Source organism: Formica exsecta, unplaced genomic scaffold, assembly GCF_003651465.1.
Source record: "Formica exsecta isolate Colony F162 unplaced genomic scaffold, ASM365146v1 scaffold26, whole genome shotgun sequence".
In the NCBI taxonomy this organism is placed as follows: domain Eukaryota; kingdom Metazoa; phylum Arthropoda; class Insecta; order Hymenoptera; family Formicidae; genus Formica; species Formica exsecta.
The window spans coordinates 282,335-301,573 of NW_021849866.1; the positions used below are offsets into that span (position 1 = coordinate 282,335).

The 19,239-nt window shown below is 39.7% G+C and overlaps 3 protein-coding genes across 11 annotated transcripts; 2 read left to right on the top strand and 1 right to left on the bottom strand.

Moving 5' to 3' along the window:
- The first annotated feature begins 377 nt into the window (after positions 1–377).
- On the top strand, positions 378–3,949 carry LOC115236734 (nuclear pore complex protein DDB_G0274915-like). 4 transcript variants are annotated; one of them, XM_029809380.1, is made up of 7 exons: positions 380–596; positions 832–1,033; positions 1,105–1,144; positions 1,229–1,400; positions 1,565–1,651; positions 1,741–1,768; positions 1,826–3,949. In XM_029809380.1, exons 2-7 carry the CDS (start codon positions 955–957, stop codon positions 3,331–3,333), a joined length of 1,914 nt encoding a protein of 637 aa, XP_029665240.1. In that variant the 5' UTR covers positions 380–596; positions 832–954; the 3' UTR covers positions 3,334–3,949. The 4 variants fall into 4 exon arrangements, with proteins under 4 accessions (XP_029665238.1, XP_029665240.1, XP_029665241.1 ...); XM_029809381.1 differs by having other exon boundaries at positions 1,108–1,144; XM_029809378.1 differs by having other exon boundaries at positions 378–596; positions 1,108–1,144; positions 1,741–3,949.
- Positions 3,939–11,950, bottom strand: LOC115236733 (serine-rich adhesin for platelets-like). The gene is made up of 7 exons (XM_029809377.1): positions 11,729–11,950; positions 11,339–11,535; positions 11,080–11,271; positions 10,751–10,993; positions 10,590–10,643; positions 4,304–10,515; positions 3,939–4,207 (listed from the first exon to the last, which is right to left on the bottom strand). The coding sequence occupies exons 1-7, from the start codon at positions 11,746–11,748 to the stop codon at positions 4,073–4,075; spliced, it is 7,053 nt and encodes a 2,350-aa protein (XP_029665237.1). The 5' UTR covers positions 11,749–11,950; the 3' UTR covers positions 3,939–4,072.
- Positions 11,951–13,103: 1,153 nt separating this feature from the next.
- Positions 13,104–18,931, top strand: LOC115236744 (transmembrane protein 184B). Of its 6 annotated transcripts, none has more exons than XM_029809398.1 (7): positions 13,104–13,426; positions 13,645–13,890; positions 14,446–14,648; positions 14,737–15,331; positions 15,439–15,680; positions 15,777–15,861; positions 17,842–18,931. In XM_029809398.1, the coding sequence occupies exons 3-7, from the start codon at positions 14,457–14,459 to the stop codon at positions 18,015–18,017; spliced, it is 1,290 nt and encodes a 429-aa protein (XP_029665258.1). In that variant the 5' UTR covers positions 13,104–13,426; positions 13,645–13,890; positions 14,446–14,456; the 3' UTR covers positions 18,018–18,931. The 6 variants fall into 6 exon arrangements, with proteins under 6 accessions (XP_029665258.1, XP_029665261.1, XP_029665259.1 ...); XM_029809401.1 differs by having other exon boundaries at positions 14,449–14,648; XM_029809399.1 differs by having other exon boundaries at positions 13,104–13,422.
- The last annotated feature ends 308 nt before the right edge of the window (positions 18,932–19,239 follow it).

Genomic DNA, 19,239 nt, shown 5'->3' on the forward strand with positions numbered 1-19,239 from the left:
GCAGCTAAAATGCGCATTAAGCCCGTATCAGACTACGTATTCAAGATTGAAATTTGACCAATCAGGATAAAAGGAACTAAAATTTCCTTGTCCTGATTGGTCAAATTTCAATCTCAATGCATGGTCTGATACGGGCTTTACATCCTACCGGTATTGATACCAGATTTGAGACGCGGGCAACATGCAATCGTAGTGGAGGGTATACGCACACAAGAGGATGCGCAGAGGTACGATATCCAATGGCCGCGTTCGGCAGAGAAAGCGCTGTTATTGTCTTGTCAACACTCGACGTTGATTTGTTGGTTCTAAAAGTAAGAGCCAATCACGTTCGATTGCTACTGAGCGGTTTTCTCTGCTGAACGCGCCCATTGGATATCGCCTATCGCTATCGCTTAGCATTATGCGATAGGCTTCATGTTTTAAAACCATATGTATATACATAACCAAATAATTTTTAAGAAATAAAATCAAAGTTTATACTTTATGAGAAAGAGGAAAAGTGAAAGGTGAAAGAGAGTACGGTGCTGTGTTACAGACGATTATCCGTAAGAGAAGAAGAGAGGAAGATATCACTTATATTTCTACTTATCTTTACGGTATATACAAGGATTCAGTGGAATAGACACATTACATGTGAAATAAACATATAGATGACTTAGGAGAATCTTAATTTGCGAAACTGTAGTCACACTTTAAATTCATAGATGATATATTCTCAATCTCTGATATCCGGCTATATTTTTTACATAATTTCGCGCGCACAGTTTCCAATATATTTATTTCCTATTCCTTGTCACGACTGATTTTACTCGCATTCAAATCTGAAAACAGATCAGAGGCGGTGCTGAAACCTGAAACTATTGAATCTATTGAATTTCAAGAAAGAGTTTGTGTATATCTTGTGATACCGCATCCATAAAGAAAAGGAAGAGAGTTTGCACCCTAGTGTATACAATGGTTATCTGCAAATATTATCGGCAAGGCAATTGCCGTTACGGGCAATATTGTCAATTCGAACACATAAATAATTTCGGTAAGACACTTATTAACAATATCTTTACTATATGGCATCATGAATAACATTTTGTTATCTTTATCCTCAAGCAGGCAATACCAAAACTGATCATAATGAGGATGACATTGTGTAAGTATTGCACCAAAATGCTGTAATTTATTCTGTAATGTAAGCTCAATTTATATTTTTTTCCATTTATGTATGTAATGTTAGTGTCACAGTAGCCAAAGAGGTACTTCTTGCGGAGAGAGGTGGACAATGGTTATTATCATGTTTTGGACCATTCAGAGACCGTCCCATCATACCAGGCATGGAGGATTTATCTCCAGACGAGGTTCGATGTGAGATATATGAGGCACAAAAAAGCGGCATGGTTGAACAAGCAGTTAGTAGAATTACATCTGTATATTTTTCAAACACAAAGGCATCTAAAGAATTCTTGAAGGATTGTTTTGACATCTTTGTCAACATCTAGTTACTTTGTAAGAATGCATGTTTTTTTTTTTATAATTTTTTAGATGTTAAATTATCTTTGCAAATTATTTTTAGAAACTAAATTTCCAACGATTGTGCCAAGATATGAAGGCGAAAAGAGAAGCGCTGAAGAATCCCACTCGAGAGACAATCACAATGTTGGTATGTCTTGAATAATTTTTTATATATAATCACTTTGATTAATCGATTAGAAGCTTTCAAAAGAATATAACAATGTGATTGTGTTTCAGAAAAAGATCTTGGGAAGCAGCCAAAAAGGTGAGTTGAATGTAAGTGGCAATATATCCAATAAATCATCTACTTTCTCCTTTACAGCTCCTCATTTGGGCCTAGTCAATACTAATACATCGACTAATAATGTGTTTGGAAATAAAACATTTGCCGTGCAAAATAATAATCCATTTGGAGGAGGAGGATTCACTTCCTCGAATAATACGTCGTCAATATTTGGAAAGACTAATAATAACTCAACGTCAGTGTTTGGTAATACAGCGACCTTTGGGAACAATCTCGGTGGATTCGCTACTGCGACAAATACCAACTCCTTCTTCGGTGGAACAACCAACACCTCGACATCGTTTAACGGTATACAGAATAATACGTCCACGTTCGGGACACCTCAGAATAATCCAATTTTTGGCGGATCGTCTCAAGCTGTGTTTGGCCAAAATAATAATGTGTTTGGCACTACGAATCAGCTCGGCAATGCATCTTCCACTTCGCTGTTCAACAATCCGATGACTTCGCAAGCAAACACTTCTCTATTTGGCGGAGCGACAACCACTACGCCCAACTTTTTCGGTAGCTCGTCATCATCCGGCTTACAGACAAACTCGGTTTTCGGAGCCTCTACCACCTCATCCGGTTCATCTTTTAACGGCGGTATATTCAACCAGCCGAAAACGCAGATTCCTGCGTTTGGCGGGGCGCCAGTTTTCGGCGGGGTAACTTCCAATTATGCCAATAATTCCAACGGCAATTCCATCTTCGGCGTCAATCAAACATTCGGCGCTACCACAGCGATACCCACGAGCGGTATCTTTGGCGGATCCACTGCCGTCGCGACACCAGCTTTCGGTGTATCCGCCTCTACGACAACGCCAGTTTTCGGTACGTCCATCGCCACCACAACAACGTCAGGTTTCGGTACGTCTGTTACTACAACGCCGGCCTTTGAGCTAAACCAACAGCACGGTAATAATACTTTTGGAACGACCGCATCTGCCCCGAATGTCTTTGGTGGTACGCAAAATACTGATGCCACCATGTCAGTAGGAAACGGTAATGCACCGTTCGGAACATCGATCACCGCTGGTCCGTTCGTTACCGTTAATTCGCAGCAATACGATTCTACAGGCGCGAGCTCAACGCCGTTTGCCGGCACGGGATTCGGCATAGCTGTCGCGAACAGTACATTCGGCACCACAGAAACGTCTTCCAATCCGATATTCGCGAACGCGGGAACTACTTTCGCAACCTCTAACGGAACAATTCCGAATTCTTCGTTTCCCACGTCGACGTTCGGCAATATTAACGCTTCCTCGTCTACTAGCAGCACAACTCTCACTACAACCACAAATCCATTCGCACCGCGAATGCAACAAGGCGGTACGCCGTTCGGAAACATACAGACTCAATCTGCTATCGGCCTCTCCTCTCCATTCGGAAAATCGCCGTTTAACACAACTGCCAACACTGTCATCGACGATACTGTTTACAGCGTGGAAGGTGCATTAACGGATGACGAAAAAAGCATGTATTTGGCTGAGAAATTTATTATCGGTAAAATACCACTCAAACCTCCTACCAAAGATATAAGGTAATTCCATTCAGAGATTTATATAGCAATACGTATAAAGCATGTGCTGTGATAAGGACGAGTTTCTATTGCTTGTAAAATATCCAAATTTTTCTACGACTCAATGTACATAAAATTAGATTTTTAGTACAAATCCGTAGTCAGGCAACTAAAAGCTTTTAGCTTGACGTTAATTTGACGGTTTCGAATGTTTTACAATTCGAAGAATAATTTGAAAAATTAATGTGACAACATAAATCCAATTGACATAATCCATATTGATGTGTAAAAGTGATTTTGGTTTAAAAACTGCGGTTCAATATGTATATATATTTCTTTTGTACTAAAATCTTTTGATTTATTGAAATAAAATCATTGTTGTTAATTCGACAGTCCATTATGTTTGACAATTATAAATAATCAACACTAATTAAATATACAATTTTGAATGAATAATACACATTATTTACATGACATGTTAAATAATACACATTATTTAATGACTAATACACATTATATACATTATGTACAAATGACAATTGATCGTATCACAAATTATGAATCTGTTGATAGATTTTTATAATAGATTATTCCGTGTGTATATGTATGTGTGTGCTGAAAAATAGAGGCAAAAAAGAGAACGGAAAGTAGTGGAACGTTATTAGTGAATCGCGTACTTTCTGATACCTACAAATAACATATATACATACTATTCTTTATAAACGCTCACACGCATAATCGGATCATTATTATGTGTAAAAACTCTATAAACATGGCTGTGGCAAGTGACACAGAGAGTTTGACGGATAATTAGTTCGTTGCGTATAGCTCGCAGTCTGATTTGATGCAGTCTGCGATAGGCCGGATGGTATACCATTCGAAGGTTTATATCCGGTGACCTGAAAAAAAGATTTAAAGAACAATAAAGATCTTGCCAATGCCAATGGAACATGGACAACATACGATTCGACAGCTTTTATCGGACGAGATTATACCTTATCATTCATTTCAGGAAATATCGTGGTTAAATTGAAATTGGTGAGACTGGTGCCGCCGGAGGGATGATGCGGCATAGCCATCGGATTGCTCGAGACGATTCCTCCGCGTACCATGTTGGAGTTCATCGAGAAACTAGTTGCTCCCACGGCCGCGGCACCCTGAGCACTCATTGCTGATGGCGGGGGTGGTGGAAGACCGTTGACAGTCTTAGCATATACGTTTGTTTGCGGATGATTCTGATAAAGGGGATTGGCGTGGGGCGGTGGTGGAGGTGGCGGCGGCAAAAACGTTGCCGAGTGATGATGATAATCCTCCAGCGGAGAATTAATGCCGGACAATGGAAATTCCGCAAGATTCTGCATCGGACCAGCCTCCAGACCGCTCTTTCGTTTGCCCTTTTTCGCGGCTGTGGAATACGAACGTTTGTCGCAATTGGGATGTTTTCCGTAGTGCTGATGAGTCTTCCCGTTAGCATTCGCCGTGGTGGAGATTGTGTTGGCACTGGACGTATTTGCGGTGCTAGATGAGCTCGTTCCTCCCATGTTTGGCAACAGGAAGCTGTTAGCCTCTTGCACAGTGTAATCGGCGGTGTTCTCGTGCAACTGCATGCCCATATAACTGTTAGATGTGTTGGTGGAGATGCTGGTGATAAAGTTACCGGTGGGATATATAGAGTTGGCGGAATTGGATGAATACGCGTACGTGTTAAAGTTTTGATTGACCACTGATTGACCGTAACCGGCTGCGGTGCCATCGTCCGGCGGTGGCGCACTCGAAAAATAATTGATCGGCATTACCGTAGCATCCACGGCAGCGGCGGCAGACAGACCATTCTGGAATTTATTCTGCGGATAGTTGGTCGTAAACTTGATCGACGCGTGCTTGTCCTGATGATGACTACCAGCATCATGAACGCTGGTTCCGATCAGCGCTTCCGCGGTATAATTGCTCTTACAGTTTCGGCTTCTCCAATGAACGTTATTCTGCTGATATTTTTGCTGTTGTTGCGGTTGTTGGTAATTCTGTTCTGTAAACACAGGTCCAGAAGATTTTTGTTCCTCGTGCCTCTGATGCAAGTTGTCGTTGGTCGTAGTAGACTTGCGAATATCCATTTGTCGTTTACTGGTCGTTCTCGGACTCGTGTTGCTCTTCCTCTGATGTTTCCTAGCCTGCTGCTGTTGTTGCTGCTGCGAATGCGAATGCTGATGCGGATGGTGATGCTGATGATGCTGCTGATGACTCTGCTGCTGATGACTCTTCTCTGCCTTTTCATGCTCTACCAGTTGACTCACAGATAAAAAGGTGGAAGCCGAGTGCTGCGCGTTTTGAGTATTCAGTATCGCATGCAAATCCCGCCCCGACACATTGTTCGCCTCTTTTTCCTTTGCGGACGCGTCCTTATTCTGCTCCGTCGAGATCCTCGACGAAGGAGTCGCGGTGGCGAACAAAAAATTCTGCTTCTCCGTCAGATTGGCGCTCAAATCGAGATCACTCACCAAAGATTGCAGACTTGATGGTACAATATGTTGATCGATACACTTGATCGATGACTGGCCAATCACATGCTCGACGCTATTGTGCACGCTATTTTTCGTCGGCGACCACGGAAATGGTTGCTCCTCCGAATAAAATGTTTCCGCGGATCTCTTCGGATCACTTTGCAGAACCGGCAGATTCGGGAAGCTATGAGCGGTGGCTGCATCGTAATTATTATAGAACTGATTCGGAGTGCCTTGATTGTACGCAGGTGTTTGGGTAAACAAATTGTTTTGACAGAATTCCAACTCCTTGCCGATCGGTGGTAAAATAATATCGGCAATGTTCGCAGAGTTGTGTTTTACCTCTGGCGTCATCATCCAGTTGACCGGCGCCTTGACCGCGTGCTGTGGATGCTGATTACTCTTGGACTTGTTACTATTGCCGCTATTGTTGTTACCGTGCGATTGTTGTTGTTGTTGTTGTTGTTGCTGCTGCTGCTGGCTATGCTTCACGTCACTGCTATTGTAACTGCCGTTGTCATGTGGCAAAACAGAAATCTGTCCTTGGGCAAGAGCCTGATACTTGTGCTGACCCGGCTGTTGCGTCGTTTTCTCTGCGTATTTAAAATTCGCGCCAGTGTAAGCCTCGATTGAATACTTCATCTGTACATTACTCTCCGCCAAATCAAAATTATGCGGTTCGTAAGTGTAAACTATTTTCTCCTGCTTGGATGACAGATTCTGATGATTTTTCGGACCATGTTGCTGAGATTGCTGACCCATGGCAGTGCTATACTCGTTCTGCATATTGTAGTCCGAGTCCATGCTGTACTTGTTCTTGCTTTTACCGTCGGAAAATTTATAATCGTTGCCAGTTTGCTGACTCTGCATCCTATTCGGTTGCTTTGACGGGTCGTTTCTGGTTTTCGAAGTATCGACAAAAGGCTGTTTCTGTGGCTCAATCTTTCCTTGTCGCAACTTATCGATTCCAGTTGACACGGTTGGATAATCGTCGCTAATCAATACTTGGTTGGGGAAGTTCGTGTTCTCCTTGTGTAACGGTATGTAATTGTAACTCTCACAGATGGTTTTCGCCTCGGTATTATCGTTCGGATGCTGTACTTGCTCAAAGTGCATCAAATTATTATTGTTGTTGTTGTTACCGCTGCCACCGCCGCTGCCGCTGACTGGTGAAAACGTCGTCCATGAGAGAATGCTAAAGTTGGACGAATTATGAGCAACGGTAGTAGTGGACTTGGCATGATTTTCCGTCATCGTACTCTGCTCATAATTGGACGACTGTTGCGAATAGCGTGGAACGACGTTTTGCTGCATAGCCGTTAACTTGTTGCTGTTGGCCATGGTATTTGTCGAAACAACAGCGTTCGTCTTCTTGTTATCTTTACTGTTGGTATAAGAGACATAATTATTGTGCGTATTGTCGGTATTTAAAACATTCGTTCGATCGCTCGAATTACTCATAGTCTCCTTAACATTGTACTGGAACGACTGGACAAACGAATCTACGTCCACTTTCTTCGCGGGAACATAAGTCGAGTCGCGTATGTGATTGTGCCGCTGCTGTTGCTCCTGAGACTTGGAGCTAAGCACGCCATTCAGTTTTGTCTTCTGATCCGCCTGATTCGGATTGTCTGATGTCTCCGTGCTCTTGCTCAGCTTGATGTAACTTCGTTGGAATGGATTTTCCTGACTCACAGCTTTCGTGACGTAATCCTGGTTTCGCGATGAAGTGCTCGTAGTCTCGTTTGTCTCGCTATTTGTGTACAATATCGAGTCTTTCTGCGATATCGTTTTCGCTTGTACGTAATCATTATGAGAGCTTGCGATAATATGCTCCTGTTTCTTGTTAACACCAAACGTTTGCTGAGAATTATTCAAATCTAAGAGAACGTGGCTATCTTTGGCCTGATTATACACGGGTTGCATGTCCTGAGAAGAAAAGGTTGGAAGAGAACACTCCTTGGTTGCTGTAGAGTAGTTTGGCAGGCTCTGAGATGTCGCCGGAAGACTTCGATCTATCTGACTGGCGTAATCAACATGGTGATCGGAAACGATCACGCCAGAATCGATAAGCGCGACCTTGCTGTGCGACGGATAGGTAACATGCGACGAACTTTGCGAGTCTTTGTCCTTTCCTTGATCTGAATAATCCACTTGGAAAGATCGCAAAGTTGCGGACGAGGAATTCGTGGTCATTGTCGCACAATCAAGACGAGTATCCAACAGATTCTGGGAGCTATCGGTAGTTTCGATGCGCGAAGCGACCGATGCGGAATTCGGATTTTGCGTTGTCATGATGGCGTTCTTGTACACGGACGAGCTCGGTATATGTTGCGGCGTTCCCAGGCTGTTACTTACCGTCGAATAGTTTGGCAGAAAGTTTGGCGCCCCGGAATACGTCACATCAGGATTATGATTTATTGTTGCTTGTGACACGCAATCCACAACATTGTTCTTGTCCGTAGATGCAGAAATATTCACTTGAGATGCTTGAGATGAGACGACGTTCGCGCTGTTCAGCGTGTTCGCTGTCGTCAGTTGATCCGGGCGATTCTGATTTGCTGCTAAACTCGAAGAGATGCACGAGGAATCCACGGAGAAACTGACCGAGGTGTGAGAAAAAAATGCACTGGTAGTTGTCACAGGTTTCTCCAAATTCGATGTTAGAACAGTCTGAACTATTTTATACGGTTCCCGCAACGTCTCCTCGCTCATCACTTTTGGCAACGCCTTTGTCGTGCACTCCACAGGAGCAATGTCCGTGTTCGTCGAGGCAACTTGCTTTTCTTCGCAAGACGCCTTTAGTCGTTTCTCCGCGATTGCGTGAGATGGTGAGGACGTCTTAAGCTTGAAACTATTTGGCTCTATGGTGCCGATTTGCAATAGCATCGGCGGAGTCTGGCTGTGGTACTTGAAGTCCTCTTTCATCTCTTCGTCCAAGACCTCGGTCTTACCGTTCAGAGACGACACCAACGGGAAAGACATCAAGAACGCCGCTGTAGGCGATATCGATTCCGAATTATGCGAACTAGAAGGAACTTGCAATGATGCAAATATATCATTGGACAAATCCGAATGTAGTCCATCAGTTCTGTTGCTGATTGGTACAAATGTATTCTCACTGCTATACGATAATGATTTTGATATCTCATCCTTCGAAATCTTTGTCAATTTAGTCTCGTCATTAATTACGTTGTTAGATAGCAACGACGATGACGATGACGATGATGATGTTGATGACGATGACGAAGATATCGGTACCGATTCCATGGCATCGACAACATTCGCACCCGCGTCGGATTTCATCGTCGTCGTAGTATTCGTGTCTAAATTTAGGATAATCTTATTGCTATCTGCAGTGCACATTGTGTCACATTGCGTCTGCTGCTCCTCCTTGGCCGTCGTCGCGCGTAAAAGATTGTCAAAACGCTTGCCTAGATTGCACGCCTTCTTTGGCTCATCTGAACCTACAGCCTTCTCCGCGACATCAATGTCCGTTAAGGTTGATTTCGCATTTAAATTCTCCGCGTTTTCGTCATTCTTTTCCGCTATATCGTCTATCGACATATTAAAATTGTTAGACGATTGATCGGCTGCATTCGTCTCATGCAATTCGTTGGGATACTTGTCCGAAACAATAGTCTGTGATGCCACAGTATCCTCGATTGTTTTCTTGTCTCTCTCGAGGCAATTTGTGTCGACGATATTTATCAATTTATCTGTTTTAGACATTTTTTCATGACTCACATCATTCACCACTTGCGTAATGGCGCCATTTGATTCCGTAACACCAGATTCTTTTTCCTTAGTCGTAATCACGTTCTCATCTCGGATATTTTCTCCTATTTTCTCTATAACATACTTCAAACTTTCGATAGATTTGCAAGTGATGGTAAAATCTGACGCTTTCGAAACGATCGATTGGGCGGTATTTACTTCGTCGTTTGTATCCTTCCGCTTTTTGTCCTCCGGTTCACCCGCGGAATCTAATTCTGCAGATAAAGTGCGCTTAAGCGCGGCCTTTCGCACGACGGTTGCGTCCTCCTGAACTTTGACAGCATTTTCTTTCGACGATTTCCTCTCGATATTTTCCTCAGTCGCTTCCAACGTATTCGAAACACTTTTATGGGTCTTGGAGTGATTTTTGCAACTTTTTTTTATTTCCGATTCTTTTTTAATCGCATTATCTTTTGGCTTCTCCAGTTTTTCCTTGTGTATTGCTGGAATAGGCATTTTGTAAGTCATGGTTGTCTTTGTAGTATCCTTACTTTTCGGCAAGATACCTTTATGCCCGCCAATTTTCGTGGCATTGATTATATTCTTTACATTGGACACCGAACTGTGAGAATCGACAACCATATTCGCGTGAATAGCCGGTACAGTGTTCAGAGTAACTTTTTGCACGGTATTTATCAATGCATGATTACATATGGAGACGACGGAATTTTGAACGCGATTTGCTAAAGGCTGCATCACAATCATTTGATTCTGCTGCGTGCTACTAAGGATTATTGGATTAGTTGGCGCTTGTTGCGTATTTACAATGATATTCGATGTCATCGGGGCTACCAAAGGCATCAATTTTCCATCGGAGAAAATGAGAGTATTGGGAGTTAAATTGGTGACAGTGCTGGCTACAGGTGATTTTTTCTTATCTTTACGTTTGCTTTTTTTCTTCAATGCTTTTTGGGATTCAATCTTCTTTTCCACTGAAAAGAAAAAAAGAATCTACATTAATGACTCACAACATTGGTTGAAAGTGTATTAATTGTTTTAGACTTACCAGGTTTCTTCTTTGTATTTATTGTACCTGTAGTGGTGGCTTCATTAATAGAATCTAAATTAGGACATGGAATTGATGTGCTTATTCAATATCAATACAAGGAAAATTTTATGCAACATTACATGAGTGAATAGCAATTATTATTCTGAATCTATCTGTACCATTGTGGCAATGTTCCACCTCCTTCAAGTCACTTTCAGCTATGCTACTTGTACTATCAGAATTATAATTTTTGCTATTGGCACAATTCACCCGATTCTCTTGATTCTCTATCGAATTACAGACATTCTTATCAGCAGTTTCCTCAGACAACTTTTTCGGAACCGATGATGTCACAGATTTTCTTTTAGAAGGCACTTTATTTTCCACAGATTTTTCCTTCTTTTTTGTTTCTACAGTTTTTTCTACAAACATCAACAATAATATATATATATATATATCTAGTTAGAAATTTTCAACTATTACAAAATCTATTATGCAACATACTTACTTTCTTCAATCTTATCAAAATATTTATCTACATCGTCGACATTAAATTTGTTTGACCATTTCAAAGGAGATATTTTTTCAAGAGCTGGTTCAGCTGGTATAGAAATTCCCGCTTCTTTGAGAAGAGTGGACAGTAATTGAGTACGAGACATTAGTTGAGTCACAAACTTTTTCAAACGAACCAATTCTTCCTCTGAAAAATCAAACCGTTACTAAAGAAAAAGAAGAAATTTCAGTACAATGTATATCAAATTACGTACTGTGTGCCTCGCTCGCATGAGTAGAGAATAATTCTTCGGTACGATTATGCAGTTCTTTTATGTATTTTGTAGCATGGATTAGAATGTCGACTTTGTTGAGTTTGCGACCTTCTTGATGCGGCGGTAAAAGATCCGCCAATGTTTTGAAATATGTGTTCATACGATTTCTTCTGTCTCGCTCCCATGTTTTCGCTTTGCTACAAAGAGATTTAAATTTAATAGAAAAGAAATCAATGTGTTATAAAAGCGCGATTTGCGATACGTTCCTTCGGCGTATACAATCGCCATCTGTTTAAAATAAAAGTGTGTTAATTGCAAATAAGTTTTTTCCGAGATGACAAGTTGGAGTAGAAGGCTGAGAGGTTAGACAGTTTACAAATTCAAACTCACGTGTTCTCTTTTCGTGGCATAATTTATCCGCTTGACATCGTTTTATAGAAATAGCTCGCCGCGAAAAATTCTGTTGCGTCACTTGCCCCTGACATTGTGCTCCGATTGTGAAAATTGTCTTCGTATCTCCGACATTTCTCGAGACAAGTAATCTCACGAAACACAAAAACTACGAAACACACAGCTGTGCGTCAATGCGCCATGAATAAAGCCTATCGCACAATGCTAGGCGATAGCGATAGGTGATATCCAATGAGAGCGCTTAACACAATTTCTCTGTCATGCGCATGCGATCGTTTAAAGTAAGATGGCGTATGTATTTCTTTCTCTCTCGCACAATTTTGCCAAAACCCAGAACTATCAAGTTGACTAGACTTTGATTAGAGGGACTCTATCAATCATTAAAAATATCGATGCGACTTATCTTTCTCTTTTCTCTTTTTCCAATAACGTGGACAACACGTACGTCAAAGGGCGCGAAATTGTTCCTTTCCCTAATTTCATTTTGCGTTAATCTATATCATCGTTCTATTCACTTTTGTCCAGAACGCGAATAATTGGAATGAGTATATCATCTTATACGAAAAATGCGAGAGATGTGATCAAACATAGCTGGAAAGAGATATTTTTGGATGTAGATGGGTAAAACTATTTCCGCTCCTAAAAAAAATACTCTCGACCTTTATCGGTGAATCGAGGGGAAATCGAAAATCCGGCAATTTGCGTAAACCACCTTCGGAGATGGCACGAATGACGTGAACTCCCATAAAAAGATGTAGGAGTACGTTTCACGCGCGGATTATTCACGTACCGATGATTAAATTTTCGAAAGAATTTGAACGCTAAAACTTGATTTAAAGATATATATATATATGTGTTTCCTTTTTTAAATGACATTTAAAACGCGGATATTCCTGGCTACGAAATGAACGTAAATATATAAAATGATGCTTTGGGATGCGCAAAAAAATTTACATTGCTTTTAATTTACATTCGTAAAATTAATTTTTCTAATATTAGACAAGTTTATGTAAATAAAATATCGATATTTGCTCTCTCTTTTTTTTCATATATTCCATATCGTGTTATATGATGGCTAAAGGGGGAAGGAGAAAGAAACAACCAAATCGCTATCGCTGATGCCAATTGTGATATCTACAGCCGTGTGAGATCTGCTCTCGTGATTCGTGACTTCACTCTCTGCATTCTCTCTCGTGCAAGAAATTTTTCTTCTTTTTTTCTATCACACCGTCCAAGCAGAAGTTGCATCTGAAAAGAATGAAATGCCGCGCATTCTGTCTTGCGCAGAAGTGATTTTTCGTCGGCGCGGGCGGCGAAGTGAAAAGGGAAGATAGGAAATAATCGGTGCACGCGAGCGTCGCGAGCACGCGTGGTGGGAGTAAAATTGTTCGCGGAGTCGCGGAGATCGGCGGCGAAGGGCTGTCTCGCTCGCGCTCGCTCGAGGAAAACAAGTACATCAAAGTTCACGGAGTAACGGCCCGTTCCCGTACGGTTCTCGCGTAATACAGTCGAGAGAGTGAGATCTCGTAGATTTTCCCCTTGATCAAACCCCCTGCCCCTGCACATTCGTTTAATCGACTGATTTGTGCGCTACACGGCTACACGCGACTTGACATACGCAAGAGAAACTCTGTCGACACGAGAGAAAATGTCGAACGCAGAGATACGCGAATGTAGGTAGGATTCACGAACGCGAATACCCGAAGGGCAATCAATTCTGTGCTATTCTATATTTGCGTATATATATATAAAATATTAGAAAATGTAATTATCGTATAACAATAATTATTACATATATAAAACAAGTTTAATGATTACTTTCCAACTAAATTCTATATATATATATATATATATATATATTGTTCATTGAAACGTCGTCGCCGTTGTATCGTTAGCGATCGCCAGATGAGATCGCGACCGACTTTGGGAATCTCGCGAAGCGTTCCGAGTGATTCGGAGTGAAGTCTGAAGTGAAGCGCGATTTATCGGGGACTTTGAAGTTTGACGACTGGCTGATTGCGGTGCTCGCTGTCAGCTCTGCCGCGTGAAAGGAGAGACAGCCAGAGAGCAAGTCCAGGGAGGGCACACCGAGCGTGCGTATGCTGCAATATCTGGATTGGACTTGGCGAATGGGGACACGGGTATGTTGCTAAAACACGATAAGAAAGAAAAAAAAAAAAAAAAATTCGCGCCCAATTCTTTGTACTATATTTTTGCACCATTTATAATTTCAATCGACCTAATTTCACATTTCTTTACATTTTGTATGTATACGATCGAAGATGAGCCTTGCGTTTAATTGCGATAATAAAATTTATAAACGAGATGCGCAAAGCTTTCTTGTTTATATATATTTTTTTTTTTTTTGCATAATCGTGACGTCGAAACTTGAAACTGTTGCGTTGAAATCTCACTTATGGTATATACATATATATCGATTTATGCGACCATCGCTCGTGCAATCTCGTTTACGCGACTCGCACGTCGCACGCGCTTTCTTTCTCTCTTCCCCCTCCCCCCTCCTTCCAACCACTCCCCCTTGTTCCCTCCTCGCGTTCGAGATTACGCGTTGCGATGACTCCTCAAGCATCCTCAACTCTATCACGTCGAATCGATTTGTCGTAAACATCATCGCGCTATACGGTCACGTTGACCGTGGAAGTATGTAATTCTCGATGTCTGTGTTGTGTTATTAGCAGGTTGACGTATGAATGTAGTCGCAATCACAGGGACACGCGCCTCGTTGGTGAATATTTCGGACAAGATGTCAACGACCACCGATGTCAGTGACTTGGCGGATGTCCCCAAGGAAGGAACGCCAATCTTTTTGCAAACACGCGCGGCCCAAGTCATTGCTGGTATATTCGTGTGGGTGGCGCTTTTTCTCACTTGCCAACAGGTATCTATCATCGATAGAATTCGACAATCTTTCGCAATCATTAGTCTATCAACAGCGATGCTATATCTGTCCTCTCTGTCGTTTATAGATTTATCAGCATCTAAGATGGTACACAAATCCCACCGAGCAGAGATGGATAGTACGAATTCTCTTCATCGTGCCTATCTATGCCATATATTCCTGGGTCTCGCTGTTGTTTTTCAACAGCGAAAGCTATTACGTTTACTTCTTCACGGTGCGAGATTGTTACGAGGCGTTTGTTATATATAACTTTCTGTCGCTGTGCTACGAGTACCTAGGTGGTGAAGGCAACATTATGTCGGAAATCAGAGGCAAACCGATACGTTCCAGTTGTCTCTATGGCACTTGTTGTCTAGTCGGGAAGACATATACCATTGGCTTTCTGAGATTCTGCAAACAAGCCACCTTACAGTTTTGCTTAATTAAACCAGTGATGGCATTTGTCATTATATTTTTGCAAGCCTTTGGCCATTACAGAGATGGAGATTGGTCCCCCGATGGTGGTTACATTTACATCACTATAATTTACAACATCAGTGTATCACTTGCGCTTTATGGGCTGTTTCTATTTTATTTCGCTACAAGAGACCTGCTGACGCCGTTTGAGCCTGTGCTCAAATTTTGTACGGTGAAGAGTGTGATTTTCCTGTCATTCTGGCAAGGTAATGCTATTTAAAAAATCTCACATGTTTCATAAAGAAGAAATTAAACACTTGGGACATATGCATCGAATATAAATAACAATTTTGAAAAATTTTTCTCTACACAGGTGTATTATTAGCCATTTTGGAAAAGGCAAATGTCATTTCGCCCGTTATAAACAGTTTGGGTCAATCAACAAGCGCTGGTACAGTCTCTGCTGGTTACCAAAATTTCCTTATTTGTATCGAAATGTTGTTTGCTGCTATAGCTTTACGCTATGCATTCCCGTATCAAGTATACGCAGCTGGCTGTGTTACTGACTCCAGGGGTAGAAGCGTGACGATGCAAAGTATCAGTAGTAGTTTGAAAGTATGTATAAAATATATTTCTCAATCTTTCGCAGAGATGTAGCTATTTATTAATTTTTTTATAATAAATTGAATATGCTACTCATCAATTTTGTAGGAAACAATGAATCCAAAAGATATTATGACTGATGCCATCCATAATTTCCATCCACAATACCAACAGTATACGCAATATAGCGCCGGTATGTATATTATTTTTATACTATAACTCTTCAATTTCTTTTTTGTGCATTATTGTACATAATTATTTAGTATATGCACTGTATATACATTTGTTTATTTTTATTATATCATATACATTTACAAATTGCCCAGTCTTCGTATAGCATGACATATGTAATAAAAGTTTGACTCGTTTACTTTTAAGTTTTTTTTATCTCATATCAAAGATTACTTTTTCTCGTGCATTTATAAGAAAATTTCAAGTATGAACTGATATTATAAAAGCACAATTACATGATACTGAATGTTCTAATTATAGAGCAAGATTTTTTGATATATAATGCTAATAATGCGATAATTACACGAGATATTTTCGAGATTGCAAACGCTTGAATTACACACGCTTTTGCTTTTGTACATAATTTATATTTCACTTTTATCCGACTCTCTGACACTCTACTGCTGACCGATATGGATACTAATTGGCAAATATTATCCATTTGCATTTATGTATTTTTTTACATAAGCAAGTTTAAAATCACGAATAGTTTAGAATATTCGCTTTCAAAATTGTGTGTCGTTTTACTTAAAGAGACTATATAAGTTTTCCCTATGTGCCAGTTAACTGGACTCAACAATTACTTTGAAGGCACTTTTTGTTTGCTATTTTTCAGACGTTAATACCAACTTGCCGTACGAAAAGCTATGACACATTGAGGCGTCACTTTTTTAATTTCAAGAAATTGGACATCGAGCTTTGCGCGCGACTTTAAATGAGGATCAAAAGATACACGATACAGCATTATACTTTGCTTACGGGATTACACAATCTCTTAAAAATCGGTATCTGTCCAGTGGTTGATTAATGAATTCTCTGTTGAAATTATAAAATAAGGGTTGTACTTAAACTATCGTCGATATATACGTATTACATGCATATATAACTCACTTATTTTACTAGAGATTAACAAAGTCTACTGTAAAGTAGAAATTAAGCGCTTGATATAAGAGCATTTATATATAAGAAAAAGAAGAGATGAAAACAAAAAAGAGAGGAAGAGAAATGTTGTACTTTTATAGTGTTGCTCTATAATAAATGTAAAAGATAATTATTTATTGGTTGATGTATAGTTCTCTTTTTCTTCCTTTTTTTTTTTTTTTTTTTTTTTTTTTTTTTTTTTTTTTTTTTTTTTTTTTTTGGTAACTAACTTTCTGTCATAACTTTGATATTAATTTTATTGCTTTTATTTTATATTTCTATCACATGGTACATGTAGCACGCGAATGTACAATGTGAAGCGATCGAGCATGCAAGCACGTTATTGTATCCTCTTCCCAAAGTATGTACACCTATAGTGACAAAGTTATCACAATCCTAGCTGCCTGCGGTTATTTTATTTCTTATTTCAATAATTTGCATGTTTTGTTTATATTGCGATTTTATCACATTAATATATCCTTTTTTGCACTCATCGCGTGTAAGAAAGAAGTCAAACTCTGTTACTCTGATGAAGCCTTTCGAGCAGCTTCTCCTCGCTATACGTTGTCGATGCAATTTGTATTTGCGCTATTTAAATTTTCTCGTACGCTAATCACTGATATTTTTGCGTAGAAACATTGGCATAGTTTTAGAGTTTTAAATTGTATATTACGCGATAGGAATGTTACAATCCTTTTACGTTTATTCGCGAATAAATAAAATCACGTATTACATAGAAGATTAACTTCATCAGGGAATTATGCCGGTTTCGATTCTTGATTTCGCGAGTATAGAGCAAGAACGTTCGAAATATGTAAATGTGACATTTCAGCGAGAATACCGTCCGCTAGATTTTGTCATAATTTGACTGTCGCTGTTAAAATAAAAAGAGAAAAGTATACGGCATTTTGCGTTCACGTGTGACCCCAATTGGCCACTTTCAGCTCATTATCGGTTTCTTCGAAATCGACGCATATTTTATATATTTCCCAATTATGTAATGTATAATATGATGAATTAGGAGGCCCGAAAGGACAACGTGGTATGCGAGTATCCAGCTTCGATCCGGACGATCCGCAAAACATGCCGGTACCACCGCCGCAAAGGCGAAACACCTCTCATCAGCGCGTCGCCACAATTTCGCAAAACTATAACGAGAAAACAATGTTGCTGAGCAGCGACGATGAATTTCAATAAGGCATATGTGATTTCAATTCGACTCTTGTACCGATCAACGTTGCATTACCGTGCGCGGAACTTCCATAAACTTTTAGAGATTTGCTTTTGGAGGAGAAGAGAAAAGAGGATATGCTTTAAGCGAAGCGTATTTAATTAAATAATAACATAACGTTCATAGAAAACAGACGGGCCGAAATTTAAAAAAAAAGGAGGGAAGAAAAGGAAAAAAAAAAGAACGAAAATCGCGTAGGATGTAAGAACGTATTACGCCGCACACTGTAATAGTTCCATAATGTTACATCCATGTTAATATATGTATTATGTTATAACATATATGAGTAAATGGTATATAGAAGATATTTATTTTACTATGCTGAGATGTATTTGAGGCAATGTGTTATCTATATACCTGTGGCTCTATACTATGACACTGTAAAGGATATTAACTGCACGATAAAACTTACACATCTTGCGGATAAGCAAATGTAATTGTGTATAGTACTTAATTTTATGCGAAATCACACGTTCTTCGATTATAATTGTTCATGATACATCTATGTATAAATGTCGACGCTTCTTTACACTTTTGTATCTTTTTTTTATTTATGTATTGCATTTTGCGAATTTAGACTTTTTTGCAATCTCGTATTTGTATAAAAGCCTCGAGCCACACAAAAGCGTCTTTGCGTCCTTGTCTCAAGTCCTGCAAAATTATTCCTTCTTTGATCTTGCGAAAAAAAATTCTCGTACGTGTATATATTATTAAAATAGATTATATCTGAAAATGCAAAAGTTGACGAGTTTTCTTTTAATGTAAGCCTTTCGATATATATATATAAAAAAAAAAAAAGAGATAATAACATATATGCAAGAGAAAGTGCAAAGACAATTAACGGGTATTGTATCGAACATGAATAAACATTTGGTATTTGGTATCTTATATGTGTACACAAATTGTGTATAATTCTTATATTTTTTTTAAAGAAATATAACAAACGATCAAAGTTAAGGAGCAAAGATCTATTTTATACGACCGAGCACACTGTATCGAAAAGATTTCGTCGCCGTTTAAAATGAAAAGAAAGAGAGAACAAGTAAACCTGTGAACAAATTTTATTGTCCTATTACATCTCGTAATAAAGATAAGAGACAACTATATGAATAGAATATTATTTATTTACAAGTAACACATTTGTTAATAATAATACCTCACTTGTAGAAAATATACATATATAGATAT